Below are 17,844 nucleotides of genomic sequence, written 5' to 3'. Positions count from 1 at the left end.
ATTAGGCCTCCAGGCATGCCTGTCAGTGGTTTTGAGGTATATGAAAACATAACTTCGAAAGATTGAATACTGGACTTAGCTGTCATGAACAAACTGTTTATAAAGTCCTCACTCAAAACATTAGACTGCATATCAATTTATGTTCACAACTTACTAGAAATAGTTATTGCACTGTGCACATTATTCTTACGTTTTTAAATCTCAGAGTGATGCATGAGAAGTGTGCTGTCTTCCTTCCAAATCACTGTTACGATACCTACAGAAATACTCTGACATCTCTGTAGCTGTATTAGTGATGAGCAGGGTCAGAAGTATAAAACACTAGTGGATGATTTTGTGGGGTGGTTTGGAGAAATCATCTGCTTCTGAATGTAAATAAGACCGGAGGGATTTTAATTGACCTCAGAAGAAAGAAGACGGCTGTGTGACTTGTGTCTGTCCTTAAAATGGGATGTTGATCTGGGCGTCAACACTGACAACAGGCTGAACCAGAAGACTAACACAGAGGCTGTAGAGAAAAAGGAGATGAGCAGGCGCTACTTTTTCTGTGTGCAGCAAAATTAAGGAGATTTTCTATCGCTCATTTGCGGCAAGCACAGTGAACATTGATGGGGGAGCAGCATCGGAGCTGGTGACACCAACAGAATGAATAAACTGATCAGGAAGGCTGGGTCTGTGATTGGCTGCAAACTGGACATTTTTGAAGTTGTGGTAGAGAGGCAGCAGTCACTGAACAAACTGTTATCAATCATGTATAATCCTGACCACCTGTCTGCACCGCTTACTAGACAGGCAGCAGAGCAGTTACTCAAATAATCTCTCATTTGAAATCTCTTATTTGGATCCACTGCCACAAAGAGAGATACAAGACATCTTTCACACCGCATGCTCATCACCGTCTTTAATCTGTCTGGGAGAGAGTCATCTGCCAGATGTTATTGTTATTATTTCATCTAGAAAAAAATCACAAATATAAAATAAATAATAAAGAATTTCTCATTCATTCATTAAAAATCCAACTGGTATTCTGCCAAAGTTGTCAATATTTTATTAATCTTAAGGCAATCCATTACAAAGCATTTCACAAACCACAGTATGACGACAATATCATGTCCAACACCTGGTTTGGAAATATTCAGCATGCAAGTCAAAGACCAAGAGAGGTATGTAAACAACCTGGGATAAAACAGGAATAGTGGCAAGAAGAACTCATACAGTATGTGTCTCATAGGAACAGAATAAAAGAAACAATAGATGCAACATGCTGGATGTGGCTGTTTATCTCCAAATACATCCTAAGTAACGATAATGACGCACTGGCAGATGCACTAATCAGGTGAAATGATGGCAAACTACCAAACTTCCTGCCACTTTGGCACAAACATGCACATTTTCTAAAGAGGCCAAGTTCAACTACTGAACACACGTTGGCACTGAATGTTCTTTATGCGGGGCCTATGTACATAATTAGAGTTCAGCCTCAAACAGAATTTGAAAGGAAGTGGAAAAAAGAAACAAAGCCATTCCCACCGAGAGAAACGGAATGACTCTGTCGCTGCAAAAGACATCATTTATACTGAGTAATAAAATTCACAAATAATTTGAAGTGTCAGAGGTGTTATTGATTATTTATTTAGCTTTTTTTCCTAAATTACTAAGGATTGAAGTTTCCTGATTTCACTGGCGAAATTGTTATTATTATCTCAGAAAAACAGCATAAAACCCTTCAGTGCTACTTTTTTAATTAACTATTATTTAAAACTCCACAGACAAAGTTTGGAAATTTGCATGCGTTTTAGGTTTAACGAGCACAGTATATGTATATATTATGTTTGCATGTATCCTATGTCCTCCTTAACGGGTGGGCCAATCTGAATGAAACTTTGCATGAACATCGTCATACATAAAGTAATTCTAACATCTAAAAGTTTTTAAAAAAAGATTTATTACAAATCCCACTTTGGATTTTCACATTATGCTTTTTTCATTGTCCCCCTGCAAATGCGATGGCTGTTCTCGCTTAGCGTTTGTTTTGTGTGTCACGTGCAATGTACGTCACGTAACTTAACAGTCACCAAAATTTGTATCCACAACAGAAATATTTTTGAGTCATCATTAAATACTGAATGAAGCATTTCAAAAAGCAGTGCAGGCCTGTATATATTTATATTAATTATATTTATAAGTTATTGAGTTCATACGTCATCTTATGATAAATGTGTTTAGTACAAATTATTTCCTTTAGATTCACTGAAATGGTAAAAATACAGTACAGCATGTAGCATCTTAAAATAAAGAATATCCGTATTCATTTTTGGGGGGTGTTTTCCCGTATTTTCAACCATACACTGAATTTTACCATTTGACATTTATAGAAATGCCCATAAACTTCTGTAAAAGAAAAAAAAAGACTTATCAGGACATTTTCTGTTTTTATGGATTTTTTATCATCGTGTTGAATGGCTTTCTGTAGAGGCATACTGGTATTTTTGACCATTATGTAACTCAGCCTAATTTGAAATGTGATGAACCAAGAACTCGGTCGGCAGATTAAACCCTGCTTTGTCTTCTGAGAGGGAAATGTCATCACTAATAAAAAAAATTAAAGGAAAAAAAAAACAAATATGGAGCTGGACTCATGACAGAACGAGTTCAGCACCTCAGGACTGACTTTCTGCAGTATCATCAGACTCTTTCTGCTCTCTGAGAGCAACACAGCCATGGGAGTCAAAGAACAACAAACAAAAACTCTAAAGCAACATGAATTATGCAAACACATTTAACTCCGAACACAAAAGAAAACACAACCGAGCTTCACATTCACAGAGAACAACACAAAAAAATCTTTGTAAACATTAGTTCTCCAGTTTCATTGAGTGAAATCATTTTGAAACACTGAATAATGTGCTAACAAAACAGAAAGGAATTTCTTAATAAAACCCATGAATGTTTACTTTTTCCTTGAGGCTATGTAAATGCCACAGCTGAATTGTAAACAAGTCTTGACTTTGAATATTGTACAACAAGGCTCGATGACACTGGTAGCATTTATTACTTCAAAGATTCTTAGTGAAGAGCTGTAAGTATAAAAAAGTGCAGAGCAGTGGCGGAGACAGTGTGTACCAGCTCCTTTGGCTGAAATAGTCCTAATCTCACAAGTGTTTTATCATCTCCAACATTTTCTGTGTGTACATCTTAAAACATGCTGGCAGAATCACACCTGGGTAACTAAATTTGGATATGTTTCCATATAAATAGGCACATCTGGATCAAGATATTGAGTGACTATGTGAAAATGGCCATTATATATGGATAACTTGATGTACACAACTGGGCCACAACTGTCTTTTTTTTTTTTTTTTTTTACACAATTTATACACAGTCGCCAAAACGATATATATATATATATATCTCAACAAGCTTAAACTAAATCTTAAAACAGAATTGTGTAATTGTGGTTTTAAGCATTTAAATAGCATCCCGATGAGTTATAAAATGGGCCGTTGTGTATTAGTATAAAACAAAATGATCAGAGAACAGTCGAGACACAGAGGACACAGCAGACAGGATGGAATAAAATAAAATGGTCTGTTTTTGTTTTGTGCAGTCACTTAAAAAAACACTCAGTGCCTAAATATATTTTTTACTCTGTTGCAAGATTTATGATTGTTCAATCTTCATTCTGGGGAAAAACAAACAAATCAAATTTAATGAGGAGAAAAATGGCTGTTAGTTGACATCAGTCTTTCAAAAGTATACCGTATTTGAAGGCTCCTTTAAAAATACTGAACCAAATCTCAGATATTAAACTGTCACCACAACAAACATAATGGAAAGAAGCAGCAAGATGGAAAATGATGGCAGCATGAGAATAGTTTTATCTACATTTCCTTACTTACTACATGGAAAAGTGAGTATGTGCTTGTTTTTATGATAGATACAAGTTAATTTAAATATGAGTATAATAGTAGTGATAATCCTATTTAAAATAAAAACAGACAATGTCAAAAACATAATCCGGGGTCCTTTCCATTATTGTCATTGTGGCTAGTCCTTTCAAAATAAGAGTTTTTCAGCTTATCACCACTATTGCCTTTGTGCTTTTTATTTGGACAATATTTAGTGCATTCTGTAAATATAAATATAAGAAAGATGTATAACACATGGTGCTAAAATGTCTATATGGCAACAGCTCACAGGAGGTGCTCTACTTTATAGCTTGCAATCAAAGATTATTCATAGGTGAACATGATTAATAAACTGCTGAATGGGTTTTGTCACATGCTCTTATATTACAGTCCTTATCAAAGTAGAAATGGGGGTCGTTTTTATTATACCGGTCACAAAATATAAGGTGGAAAACTTCTGGGGAAATATGACTTTAACACCCCGCCCTTTAAAACCCCCTAAAAGGAATAGATCATTTCTGCAATAAATAAATAAATTAGTATACACACGATTTCCTAGTTTACACACATTGATTCCAAAAGGTATCACAAACATGATACACACTGGCACATCCTAATATATTTATGCCTTCAAACAGGCCCTCTTTATGGGCTCACTTGCTATCCATTACATCACCATTTTGCCAGGTTTGACAGTGAACAACTGAAAGCTCCTTTCACACCGGTCTCTCAGCGCTCCGGTCCTCAAGCACTCAGAGAGAGTAAGCTCCCTCATCATAGCAGGTTCCTCTCTGCAGTCTCACTGCTCCAAACCACAATGGAGTCTCATCATCTTTGTGTTACGCTGGATTAATATTTACGGAAGGGCCTCGAAAGCATTTTTGCTTCAAAGAAGTGTTGGTGGTTCCCATCGATCTCAACCTTGCTCTGCCCGACGCAGAGCTTTGTGTGCGTGGGTGGGGAGGGGCTCACACGGGGTTGGTCGGCGGCTCATCACTGGGCGAATACACTGGCACAGGGTTGGGTTTAATGGCTCTGCTCTTCATGTAGGAGATCAGCTGGTCAGGGATCTCAGCCAGTACGTCTTTAGCCAGTCGGGCCATGCTCAGCACATGGTTACCTGTGCGGTCCATGTAGTCTCTGAATGGTACAAACTGTTGTGACATAGGAAAGAAACACATTACTTAAAAAAAACTAAAAAAAACAAACCGGCAATGTTTTCTGGTTTCCTGGCTGGTACACTGAAATGATGAATCGAAGGAGCACCAAGGTTTGAAAATTCTTTGTAATGTCCAGAAGGGGGCGACTCCTCTGATTACAGAGAGAATTTTATAAGCCGTGTAGTCTATAAGAAAATAAATTTACTTTTCAGTTAATTTATAAATTCTGCAAACGATTTTCTGCTAGGTTTATGGTCCTGTTATTGCAAGACTCCACAGCAGTCCATGGTAGATTTATGTGCATACAGTCATGTGGAAAAAAATAAAGTTTTCTCACAACTATAAGAAGTGCTGTGAAAAACACTCTTACTGCTTCCATGGGAGTTAAGACTAAGCTTAAGTAGCACCGAGGTGCTGCTAATCAAATGCACTTAAAACGATCCTCAGCCAGTGTGAGCACCTCTATTAAAGAAGAGGTTTTGGCAGGTTGCTGGTCTCAAGCATTCACATGTGTTTTAACACATTTCCAGCAAATTCACCTCAAGCTCAGACTGTGCAATACTGAGACAAATTGCAAAAAACCCCAAGAACTATGATTCAGACTCTACAGACTTCAGTTAGCATATTAAACATTAATGTTCATGACAGTACAATATGAAAAGACTGAATAAGTATGGCTTGTTTGGAAGGGTTGCCAGGAGAATGTGTGGCATCTGAACAAATCACAAAAGTGCTGTAACAATGACAGATGAGACCATAATGCACAGCACCACATCTGGAGAAAATCAATCACAGCATTCCAGCACAAACACCTCATACCAGCTGTCGAGCACGGTGGTAATTTAGGCCTGTTTTGCAGCCACAGGACCTGGGCACCTTTTGGTCATAGAGTGAACCGTGAACTCCTACCAAAATATTCAAATGTAGGGTGTCTGTCCAAAGTATGAAACCTGGCTAAAACTAGGTGATGCAACAGGACAACGATCCCAATCACAGTAGCAAATATAAGCAGAATAGCTGAAAAAGAAAAGAATCCAGATGCAGCAATGACCCAGTCAAAGTCCAGAACTCAGCCTGACTGAAATGCTGCAGCGGTACCCACAGCTGTGCATAAACTAATGCTGACTGTATGTATGAATAAAGTAGCTGGAAGATAAAGAGATCACCAATATGACTGAAAATTATTTTGTCTTGAAAAACTGATGCCATACTTTAAGAAATATTTTGCACTGGAATAAAAAAAACAAAAAATAAGGTTGCTGTCTCCTAATGTTTTTATGCTTATAGAAAATGAGCTGTTCCTTCCCGTGACAAGCCGAGACGTCTCACCTGTACGATGTCTCTCTCTGCCACCTTCCCCCGTGAGGAGATTCTGACATCATCACCATCCAGCTCAACCATTGCTACAGAGAACAAAAATGGATTTTTAAACAAAAATCTCTAGTATACCTCAGCATCAAAATTATATATACACTCTTTTTTAGTTCATCAGGAAACTTTCCAGAGCAAATATGTCTTCATACTGTGAAGTCATGAGATGCCTGAGATTTACAATATTTATTATTCTTTGCAGAAAGTCTGAGCTGGTTTAATAAAACAAGCCATCCCTAATCCGAAGAGGCAACAAAGTGCTTTCCACATATTTTGTGTTTAGTTAGTATTCTCACCATCAAACTCAGCCTGGCCAACTCCAACAATGATGATAGACATGGGGAGTTTGGCTGCCTGTCATAAACAAGAAGAAGAAACAGTTAGTTGTCAGTCACACGCCAGGAATACAATATTTTCTTTCAAAAAAACATAAGAGAACCAAAGCCATCAAAGTTTTTCACAGAGCATGAAAGGGTTACATTTCCAATTACGTTTATTTATCCACCAACACACATCTCATTAAAACAGTCAGTATGAACCGACATGCACAATTCCCCAGAGAAGACATAAATGATAATGGGCAAGATAAAATAAGACAAATATAAATTAGAAATAGCATAATAACGTTGTCTTGACTATGTTACATATCACATTGTGTTGTATAGTTTTGTTCCAAAAGGAGCCAAGGGAAAACACAAAATGCATTATTCAAATCAGGGCCTTCAAGGTGGAACAACTGTCAGCACGCATGTGTTAGCTAACCAATATACACACATTCACAATCTCATCGTAGTTAAAGAACATAAGGTTATACAATGCTCTTGCAGTTTGCAGAAATCCTGCAAATACCACTCAGTATAAAACTATTTATTCAAGTTTGCTTATAGAAATGATTCAAATGCCTTTAACATCAGAACAGAGAAGGGCCCCATGTTGTGTCTATTTAACAGTCAAAACAAATCATAAATCTAGAAGATGAAACGGGGCATCTTCTCAACGGTTTGTGGTGTAGAGGTTACTGCACTGCATAAATTCAGACCATGGCACTGGTGTGCAGAACGTGAAAGCCCTGGCACGAATGAATGAATGATATATGCTTGTGGTAGAAATGCATTCACGGGGGCAAAAGTAGGTCAGCTTTCCTGGAAAAACCTCTCAAGGGGAGAGGCCTGTCACAGATAGGAGTAAATAGACTGAGGAGGACCTCCCCTTTCATGGTCTCTATCGTTTTTCTCCCTCAGCCTCTATTCCTGATTTATTTCTTTTCTCCACTAGTGTTATTCCTCATGACCTCTTGCTCTCGTACAAAATAGCCTATATATTCTATTTTCCTAGTTTCCAGCAGACCAAAACCCTCAGGTATATACTTGCCAGAGCTGATATTGTTGGTTGAGCTGAATTATTCAGTTTACACCATTTGTTACTTTGCATGTACTGTAAAGTGTCACTCCCCCAGTTTTTCTGATGCTTCACTTTCACTGCAGAGAACCACAATAAATATAAAGGGACTCAGCAGATATCCGCTCTGATATCAGCAGTTTCATTTAATATTAAAGGACTACAGAAATATTTTGGGACAGGAAGAATGGCACCACCATGTTTCAGTCAACTCAATGAATTTAATTCTTCAGTTCTTGTTTAAACAAACTTTTACCACAAAATCTAAATTGGTACATTGCCTCTGCAGTAGCTTTCATTTGATTCTGTCCAACACTGTTACGTATTCTGTATCAGGTTGCTCCATCTCACCGAAGCTCGAAGATGAAGACCCAAATTAAGCTCCCTAACAGGAAAATATCCACGGTTATATGAGGTTCCTGAGTCAGTCTTACCCAAACAGCAAAGTGACAACTGCAGATATAATCTAAATTTCACATACAAATTAATTTATGGCTGTGCCTCTCGGGCTAAAAACAGGCTCTGCTTTACAATTTTATTAAAATGAAATTTTCAGTTTCAAGGAAAAACATCAAGGGAAAAGAGTTGCAGAGTGTATTTACCTCCGAGGCTGTTCTGTCAGATAAGTGGATATATCAATCCCTGAAGGCTAAGCTGTGTAAAATACAGTACCATACAGTGTGGCCATTAGCAGGAAAATTACCAGTCAATATTTGCTCTGTACAGTATTTTAAATTAGCTCTCATGACACAGCAGAGCCTGGAAGAAAGAAAAAAAATGCAGAGATGAGTGTTGGACACAGCTACTTGTTTATGATTCATCGTTCCAGGGCAAAGGCTGAATACCTAATGAAGCTCTTCCATCCAAGGAGAGTGAAGTCAGGTCCAGTGGCTGCAGGAGGTGGCAGGTTTAGGCTGAGCAGAGCGCAGAGCAGCAGACAAGATCTTAAAAGGAAGGTGTGGCTGTTCGAATGGTTTGATTAACAGTCGCAAATTCCCTTTAAACCCAGTCTGCTGGGGGTCTGAACACTGTGTTCCTGTGAGGCTCTACCTGCTCGACGATGACTGATTGTCAGCCTTACCGCTGTGGGCAGATTCCAGCCAAAGGTGAGCTGCAGTGTTGTCAAGACACATGAAATATGCAGCAGGCAGTACAGGACAAAACAAACACAATTAAACTTTAAAAAAATTGACAAAACTGTTGCCTCAGATCTCAGATCAGACAACGCATCTATAGCACAGAGGCTGACTCTCAGCTGAGCCTCTAAGCTTCCTGAGGGTCTCAGAAAGAAAGAAAAATATTGGACAAACTGAGCCTCTAAGAAGTGGGGTAGAAAACATCCCATAAATCCTCAAATCCAGTGCTACTGGCTTATAAACCCTCAAAGTAACAGAAAGCCTGAGAACAGTGCCACAGTAAGCTTAAAGCACCTGCAAAGCCAATGTCCCACAGAGTGGAGGAGAATGGAGAGAGAGAGGTTAATATCCTCAGGCTAGTGTTAAATCAGCACTTACATTCACTATGGCCTCCTTGGTCTGAGCCATGTCCGAAATCACTCCATCAGTGATGATGAGCAGGACAAAGTACTGAGATCCGTCCTGCACTGCTGCTGCATACCTGGGTGCAAGAAATCACCAGCACAGAATGATTTAAGCACAACAGCTCATGTTAGAAGAAAAAAAAAAAAGTTATGAAAAGCGCGCATGCAGGAGCAACCAGAGAGAAACTCTTAGAGGAGCAGAAAACTACTGTGTGAGAGATAAAAAATACATTAAAAAATATATTCGTCAGAAACAAACTCCCTCTCCGCACAGTGTGTGACACAAGAGCTTAATATAGACACGTAAAGAAGTAAAATATGTTGTATAGCTCTTCACGTCTCAGAGGTCTATCCAGACACTATTACGAAACCCATCAGAGACACCACAGTGAGTGTGGCCTAGATTCAATCGCCCATCGCTGGCTGCTCTATGAATAATTTATTAAACTGTTTATGCAAGTGCAGCAGTCTTATTCTTCTGGAACATTATTGATTGCCTTGCATTCATCTGACTAGACTTGATGAGCAAAAAAAGAGGGAGAAATGTGGCAGATCATTGCGAGAGCCAAGGACAGGTCAGAGGTGAAGCTTCACTCTTTGCATCCCGCTTGGTCAAATTGACTGTGAGGCACCGACAGTTTAATCAAAGAGCGTGCCCTGTCTGTGACAACAGCAAAAGCGATGGCTGCTGTTTAGGGGATTAAAGGGACATTTGTCTTCCTTAGCTGACTTACAACAATGTAGGCCACACTCACTGGAGACTGTTGAGCGTATTACCAGAGTACTAACAGTAGAGTCAAACTCAATTTATAGATTCCTACACAGATGAGATCCTTAAACTAGCTAAAACATTAACAACTCAGCATCCTACATTTACTATACATTATGCATCATGCATGAACATCTTTCCCCCTTTTACCAACATTTCCTGACTTCAATAATTTATCAGCTTTCTGCTTGTGGTGGATGGAAAAGTTGAACACGCACATTAAACACAACTACTCAAATGAACTGCATTGTTAAGATCATTTCCTGGTTATGCAAATAGTTATCTTTACATCAGTTTTACATTGGGCATCCTTCTGAGACTTTTACTTATTCTGTTTTTTTTATTCCTTGACATGATGTATAAAGGTCTGTAGGGGAATGTTTGCTTTGGTGGGTTTTAAATTAAATTAATTTAAGCTGCAGTTTGTGCTTTCAGTTATCTCAACACCCTAATCTTTAGCTTCTGCCAGTTGTTAGCGAGGCATATAACAGGATTTTAAGCTCTAAGACTGGATGATTCCAGGCTTGAAATAGCTCCTCCCACTCTACAACACTACTGGGGAAAGGATTCTTCACAGTTTATAACTGTTATTATACAAATCAGTAAAAAAAGAGAGGAAAGCAAATATTATCTACATGAAACCCGCAAAACTAATACTGAAACAAAAAGTGACATAAAAGCCCTTCAGATGAAAACATTTTCACTAGTCAGACTACATTTCTCTGTTAACATATTGATCAGATTTGTATTTTGATTTAACTTTTTGATTAACAATAAAGATGATCTACTTACTAACAGATAGGAAAAAGCTCTGTTATAGCACTATAATAATTTGTAATTACATAAGGATGGATATGAAGTCCGATCGATCGATCGATAGATCGATAGATTGATTGATTTTGTTAGTTTAAATTTTGCACGTCGTTTTATTAAATAAATCTTTTTGCATAAGCTCTATTAATCCACTACAAGACTAATCCTTATGGTGAAAATATTAACAAATATACACTTATTTTAGGGACAGAGGGGGGGTGGAGTATTGAAACACAGATCACAGGGACACGTTTTAAACGTGGGCCTTAATATAGTAATATCACGACTGTTTTTAACAGCACATTATGTCTTCTGTGTGTTTAATGTACTGCTGCCGGTTTGTAGACACAGCTTTTTAATTCACTTTGTGGACTTACTCTATTTGCAGTGACAAGAAGTTTGTAATGGTGAATTAATGCCATGCCCCATTTACAGTAAAACTCATTAAGTGACTAGCGTGGCTCATCGATACATGTCACGAAAGGCTGCATGACCATTTACAAGTTCCTTCCCAGAGACGCCGCCTTACCTCCCCACGTTCATCACATTATATGTCTGCAAAATAAATGTCTGGCACCACAAATCCCTGATTACCATTTCTATTTGTCTTAGCCTGGCAGCTGATTGTTTATTTTCCCTTCATTATTTCTACTCAATTCACAGAGAAACCATCACTCAGTGTCCTAATGCCTCTGATGGCATGGCTGCCTGCTGAAGATTATTTACAGACTGACTTTCAAAGAAAGGCCGACTGCGCTCTGTCATATATCCACTGGGACAGATGTTTGCGTTGGTACCTTGCCACATGATTAACAACAGGAGCGAAGTTGGTGGGTCCATAGAGCTGAACTGTCTTAAGGCTTTGATGGTACGCTTCAAGAATCCCCTCCATACCGTTACAGTATGGGTTGTCAACGTTGCCATTCTGAGGGAAAACAACAAGACATAAATGGTACAAAAACTACAACAATGGCAGAGTGGAACAATCAATAAAAAATGTATTTAACCTGTTAAAATTAATATTTGGGTCACCCAGGGGCAGCATAGACGAGTCACGAACCCCATAATTATCATAAATGTAAGTCTACATGGGGGGGTCCATTCAAAATGCTGCTCATTTACGGATCCAGCAGTAAGAACAACACTATCATCCATCCTCTTCCACTTAGTCACTTTATGGTTACGGGGGTGCTGGAGTCTAACTGTGATTCATTAGATTTTTTTTTTCAATCAGATGAATACAAGTGGATGTGCTAAATACTCCAGTATGTTTGCTAGCAAGAAGGTCACTCTACTTATAATCAGCAGCATGTTGGACCAAACCAGACTGGAAAGCTTAGTGATAACCTGTTTTAAAGCTCTGTATTTGTATGAAGTTTAGCAGCAACCATGTGAAGCGTGTGATGATGGTGAAACTGAAGAAGAGGGCTTAAGCCACAAATCACCAGTGATGCTACTGAAATTACTTTGATTTAGACACCAGGGTTACTCGAGTAGAACAATTCACTAGACCATTACCTGCAAATCGGTGAAATCAAACATCATGCAATCTTTATGCTGTACAGTAAAGTTCATGTGAAGGGGACTAGCAGGTTAAGGATCATTTCAGGTCCCATCGGTGAGCTTTGCATGTATGAAACCCATTCATGACTAAAACAATACAACATAACTTAAATTGTGAATGGTAGTGGTTGAAATTTCTTTTTCTGTATGGGCAGGATGGCCAGATTTCCTCAATCATCTTTTGCAAAGCTCCTCCACAAAAGTAGTTAAAAATTACTTAACACATTAAAGAATTAAATATTCATACAGAGCTTGATTTAAAGTAGTGTTTTGTCCTAATCATAGCCACAAACTGAACCATATCCACTGCGTACACAGCTAAGAGACAAAATTATTTATTTAGGACTACATTTATTTAATTTTCTAAAAGCAGTGCTCTCAATCAGTTTTACTCAACTGCAAATCAAAATATTTAGCAAAGAAAAAGCTTAAGGAAGTTTGTTTGTTACAAATGTAACAAATGCAACAGAAAATTTAATTAAACAACATTTTGGCCTTTTAAAAATATTCAGCGTCCAATATAACCAGCGGTTTAACAGCTATTCAACTTTTTGCAATCAATTTTTAATGAAGAAGAAAACACAGACTCCCCTGCACTGTCAGTAAAGCTCAGCACTGAGACAGGCTCACAAATTATCAGTGGGATTTAAGCCATGAGAGGAAGAAAAGGTTAGGTTATTATTCAGTCATTCTTGAGCTCTCTTAAGTGGCTCTGATGCCTTGAGCATTGTCCTACATAAAATTCATCGCCCTCTTGAATGCTGTAGCGTTGTGTGGTATCTTCCAGTAGCTGGCAGAAGGTCTGGGAGTTGTATAAAAGCTCCAACTTGCTCATCCTTAATGAGCACAGTCCATACCAGAACCTTCACCACTGTGCTGGCGCCAGTGGTGAAGTGGTGTCTGATGTCTATAAGTGATCCAGCCACGCACCCATCCATCTGCTCCATCAAGAGGCACTCTCATTTCAACAGTTCTAAAACCTTTAAAAATCTCTATCTTCATACATTTCCTGGCCTAATCTCAAAGATTAAATTTGTGAATGTTATTTAGTGGTGGTCATGTTTTCTGTCTGAGCACTTGGTAGTTTGTACCTCAGGACAACATGTTGACACTGAAGCATCACAGGTTTCTGCTAGTTTCATGTCTTTTACGATCAATCTTGCAACCCTCTACTGTTTGTAACTAAATGTTTCATTGAGTCACTTCATCTTAGATTTTTGAGGAGTGTTTGGTCTTTGTTACTCACTTTAGACTACACCCTTACTTATTACACAGAAATACATATCAAGTGAAAAATGATTAAAGCCAACAGCTATTTAGATTTGCATGTTCTGGAGTTAGAAATAACAACAGGTTCAAAAGACTCACTTGCCTCATAACTGTGCAAGCAGAGCAGAGGAACTCCAGGCTGCAATTTGGTCAAAGCTAATCAATACTGTAAATAATATTATAACAATAGTGATGCAGTAACTGTATGTGCTCTCAAGTACCACGGGTACTTCTAAAATACTGGTGTGGAGTTGAGGGCTGAATGGCATTTTGAAAACACTGTTTTAGCCGCCAGAGATGTTCTTGTCAAACTTTGCTTCAAAGGTTAGCATCCTTGCCCATTAAGGCACAGTCCAAAGCAAACATACACAGTATAAGAAAAATTTCACTCAAGACTTAACTTTACTTTTAAACCCACTTACATGAGTACGGCAAGAAAAAAAAAGACTTCAATTATATGCTGAGATGAATCTTAATTCACAAGTTTTAATGGAAACATGGAGTGATGCAGACATTACCCTGTAGACACAGTCCTCATTAGGCTGTACTATGCAGCAGCCAGAGCACATTACTGAGTGAAGCTAAATTGATTTAAGAAGCCGTCAGCCTTACAGAACCTAATTTGCACTATAAAAGGTAAATGGAATTCAGCCTGAACTCCGCATGTCAGAGATGTAGCTGCTTTTATCTCAAAATGCACACATCTACACTGCACATTCAACATGCTTACCCACACGTAGAAAATAAACACACAAATGAGCACTCCCTGGGATCACCTCCAGTGGGAGGGCCAAAATCATCTTCCCACTGATTCAGATTAAGTCAATGAACCAGATGCCGAAATACAAAGTCGGTGTCTAAAATAATCCCGTAGTTTACTCACCAGTGGAAACTCGTGGGAAACCCTCCAATCAGGGGGCAGCTTAGCACCGAATCCTAGGGCAGGGAACATCTTATCACTGTCATAGTCCTGGATGATCTCTCCAACTGCCTTCAGGGCCATGGCATAGGCATTCATCTGGTATGGGTTCATGTAGTGTAGTGAAGTGGACTGTGATGGATTTCCTTTTAAGAAGAGAGAAGTCAGAGTCATTGATGCAGACCATCAGACTGAGAGGAAACTGACAGCCGAGGCAGGGAAACAAGAGCAAACTAAAGCTAAACTGAAGATTTGGGTTTGAGGAGATGACTGCCTTATTGAAAATAATAACAGTAAAATTTGGTATCTGTTTATTTTGCACTATGAGGCTTCCCTTCAGATAATAAGAGCCCTTCAAAATGATCTCACAGAATTAATATGTTTGCTGATTGAGTAGTTGGATAATATTATTAAACAGATCAATGATACCACTGAATATATTTTTCTCTTACAACTTATCCCGGATGGATCTAACGAGTGTTCATTAGAAATACTATAAATACTTGTGTTTGATTACACTAAAAAAGACACTTTAGCTGAGAGGATTTGGCATCTGTGCTTGACTGGCCATCTACTTTTATATTTTAAATCTTAAATGCAATTAAACATTATGCAGAGACAGATAACTAATTAAAATAAACACTGGCACAAAGTGTCTTCTGTGTGCCGTGGTGTTAGTTCTACTGGAGGGATGAAAAATTGTTCTTCCAAAAGATATTCCCTTGGTATTTTGTTAGTGATGGTGGAGCAGATGGTGCTGTGAAGCACGTTGGTTTAAAATCTACCCTAGGTATTTAGTTATGCTGACATCTGGTGACTGTGAAGGCCATAAGATGTGTAAGGCACTATGGGAAAAGCCAGCCCAAGAAACTAAGAATCCCGGCTGTGCACGCAAGCGGCCAAGCAATGACGCAATCAGGAACAGACAGACTTTCCAAAATTTCAACTGTTTGTTATTTCAACTTCACTCTCTGCAAATATCTCTAAACTATTTGTGGAAAATGTCGTTAAATGAGCAGTTACTTTCGCATGAACTGCTATTTAACCAACACGCTGTCTTGCCTCAAATCCACATCCTGGAAACCTCTTGCTTGTGAGGGGAAAACCCTGACTCAGCACAGCCACACACCTGGGAGTGCAACCCAGCCAGTCAGCCAGTGAAATTTACCCTCTTAGTGATGTTGGCAATTGTCCCCTTAGCCTGTGGCAATAATGCTTTGAGGATTGTGACTGATCTAAGGTTTCTTGCAAACCTAGTGGCGTTTTTCACATAAGTTTAATCACTTCTGAACATGGTACAACTTATTGCTGGGATTTTCTCTCCATTAATGCAGGGTCTAGAATATAAAGGACTTCGACGCAATTGTTGATGTGAATTGGCTGTATATAAATAACATTCAATTGAATTGAGTTGAACTCATTTATAACACAGACAGATTGCTCTCAAAATGCAGTCAGTCTGCACCACAAGACGTCTCCTACACATCAGGAACTCAACTGAGCTGGTTGTATTCTGCTTGTATTCCTAAATAAGAGCAAATTGCAGAGCACCTATGTCATTTTGCAGTTAAATCAACATCCTGAAGTAATTATGTCACTATTTGCGGTGGAATTTCTGAATTTCTGTGTCAAATCTATGGTGTTCTGAGGTTCTGACTGAATGTTAGCAGTAAATGTGAATTTCTGGGTATGTAAACGGCAACAGATGGTGACACATTTGCAGCTTTTATGCATTTATCACAGTTAATCACCTTAATATCACAAACACTGCATGTAATTACTAACTTGAACCCATTCAGTTTCATACTGATAGCGACTGACTCCAGCTTATTGCCACTTTATCGCTGTCTTGATGCACCGGTCACTTTGAAAAGGGCAACTGACTGCAAGCAGCTGCAAACCCAGTCACTGCATTTGAAGTAATCGTCACACAGGCAACAAGATCACAAGTGCATTGTACACAAGCGCACAACTTTTATTCAAACCAAAGTCTCCGGCCACTGTAGATTTTTGATTTTGTGCATTTCTACATTTGTACATGTTTCTGTATATATACTTTTTTAATTATCACTAATATGATTTAAAGTTTTTTTTATATATTGCAGGATGGAAGGAGCACTTAATAGTGTCTGCCATGTGAACACCTTGATAAAAAAAAAAAAGGGAGATCACAGGCAGAGAGAAACCTCCAGCCCCTCTTTGAATAATAGAAAATCCTGTAGTTATACATGAGATGACAAATGGAGGCAGAGCAGGGCGATGGTTGTTGAAACACTCACCATTTGATGCTGTGAAATCAATGGCCACTGTGAAGTGAATCTGAGTCCTGAAACAGATGAATAGGGGAAAGGATGCTATTAACAAAAGAGAGGCAGGAAAACTCGGTGCTGCAGTTTAATGAAGCTCTCCCAGGTTTCAGCATGCTCTGTGGTCTTATTTGAGAAGAGGTGCGACAAAACTGAACCACAAACAGTGTTGACAATATATCTTCTGGAGTCAGGCTTTAATAGTTTAATTTTTAAAACAGTGAATGAGATACATACATAAATTATTTATTGCTATACTACATCCAGAGGACTGTTCTGGCCTTTTAATGATTACATTACTTAAAGATTTAACAGCACAACTACAAGACCATAAAGTAGAAAACCTGATAAGAGCACAGCCATTTCCCCAGTGATTTGTACAAACACATAATGAGTCGCTGCAGCTGGCTTAATGAAACATCAGGAAAGATACGGGGATGAACAAAGCATCTGAATAAAGTAACTCAGTTTCATTCACTGCACCCAGGCTGAAAAAGCAACCTACAGCCAAAAAAAAAGAAGTCAAAAACTACTGGATATTTTTTATTCATGAGCCCATAATGATAGCCAAAACCTTGAAAAGAAACTAAACATGGCCTAACTAGTCTCTGCTGGATCTGTTTATTTCCCGAGAGAGAGAGACGAAGGGAGCGAAAGGAAGGAGGGCTTAGATCAAAGTGCGTGCTCTTTCATTGTGATTAACACTGATTGCCTTTTCCTGGCTTCACCTCCATTCAGAAATTCCCACAAGCACAGTATTGTAGATAATGGCACCTTCCTCCTGGGGAGGCTCTGACCTCAGCTCATTAATCAGCATTGAGCCGAGCA

At 38.6% G+C, this 17,844-nt stretch overlaps 1 protein-coding gene across 1 annotated transcript in view; it reads right to left on the bottom strand.

Annotated features, from left to right (window-relative positions):
* Nucleotides 1-1,032: 1,032 nt before the first annotated feature.
* Nucleotides 1,033-17,844, bottom strand: part of cpne5a (copine Va) — a 78,018-nt gene continuing 61,206 nt past the window's right edge. The window contains exons 14-20 of the mRNA XM_031726355.2: nucleotides 16,990-17,036; nucleotides 14,675-14,856; nucleotides 11,757-11,884; nucleotides 9,352-9,454; nucleotides 6,736-6,793; nucleotides 6,398-6,471; nucleotides 1,033-5,062 (exon numbers count right to left, since the gene is read on the bottom strand). Coding sequence (XP_031582215.2) covers nucleotides 4,877-5,062; nucleotides 6,398-6,471; nucleotides 6,736-6,793; nucleotides 9,352-9,454; nucleotides 11,757-11,884; nucleotides 14,675-14,856; nucleotides 16,990-17,036 — 778 coding nt within the window. The 3' untranslated portion in view covers nucleotides 1,033-4,876. The remainder of the gene's footprint in view (nucleotides 5,063-6,397; nucleotides 6,472-6,735; nucleotides 6,794-9,351; nucleotides 9,455-11,756; nucleotides 11,885-14,674; nucleotides 14,857-16,989; nucleotides 17,037-17,844) is intronic.

The sequence above is a fragment of the Oreochromis aureus genome, linkage group 20, assembly GCF_013358895.1.
Source record: "Oreochromis aureus strain Israel breed Guangdong linkage group 20, ZZ_aureus, whole genome shotgun sequence".
NCBI classification, from domain to species: domain Eukaryota; kingdom Metazoa; phylum Chordata; class Actinopteri; order Cichliformes; family Cichlidae; genus Oreochromis; species Oreochromis aureus.
Note: the sequence above shows the minus strand (reverse complement) of the source record. Positions and strands in the feature narration are given on the sequence as shown.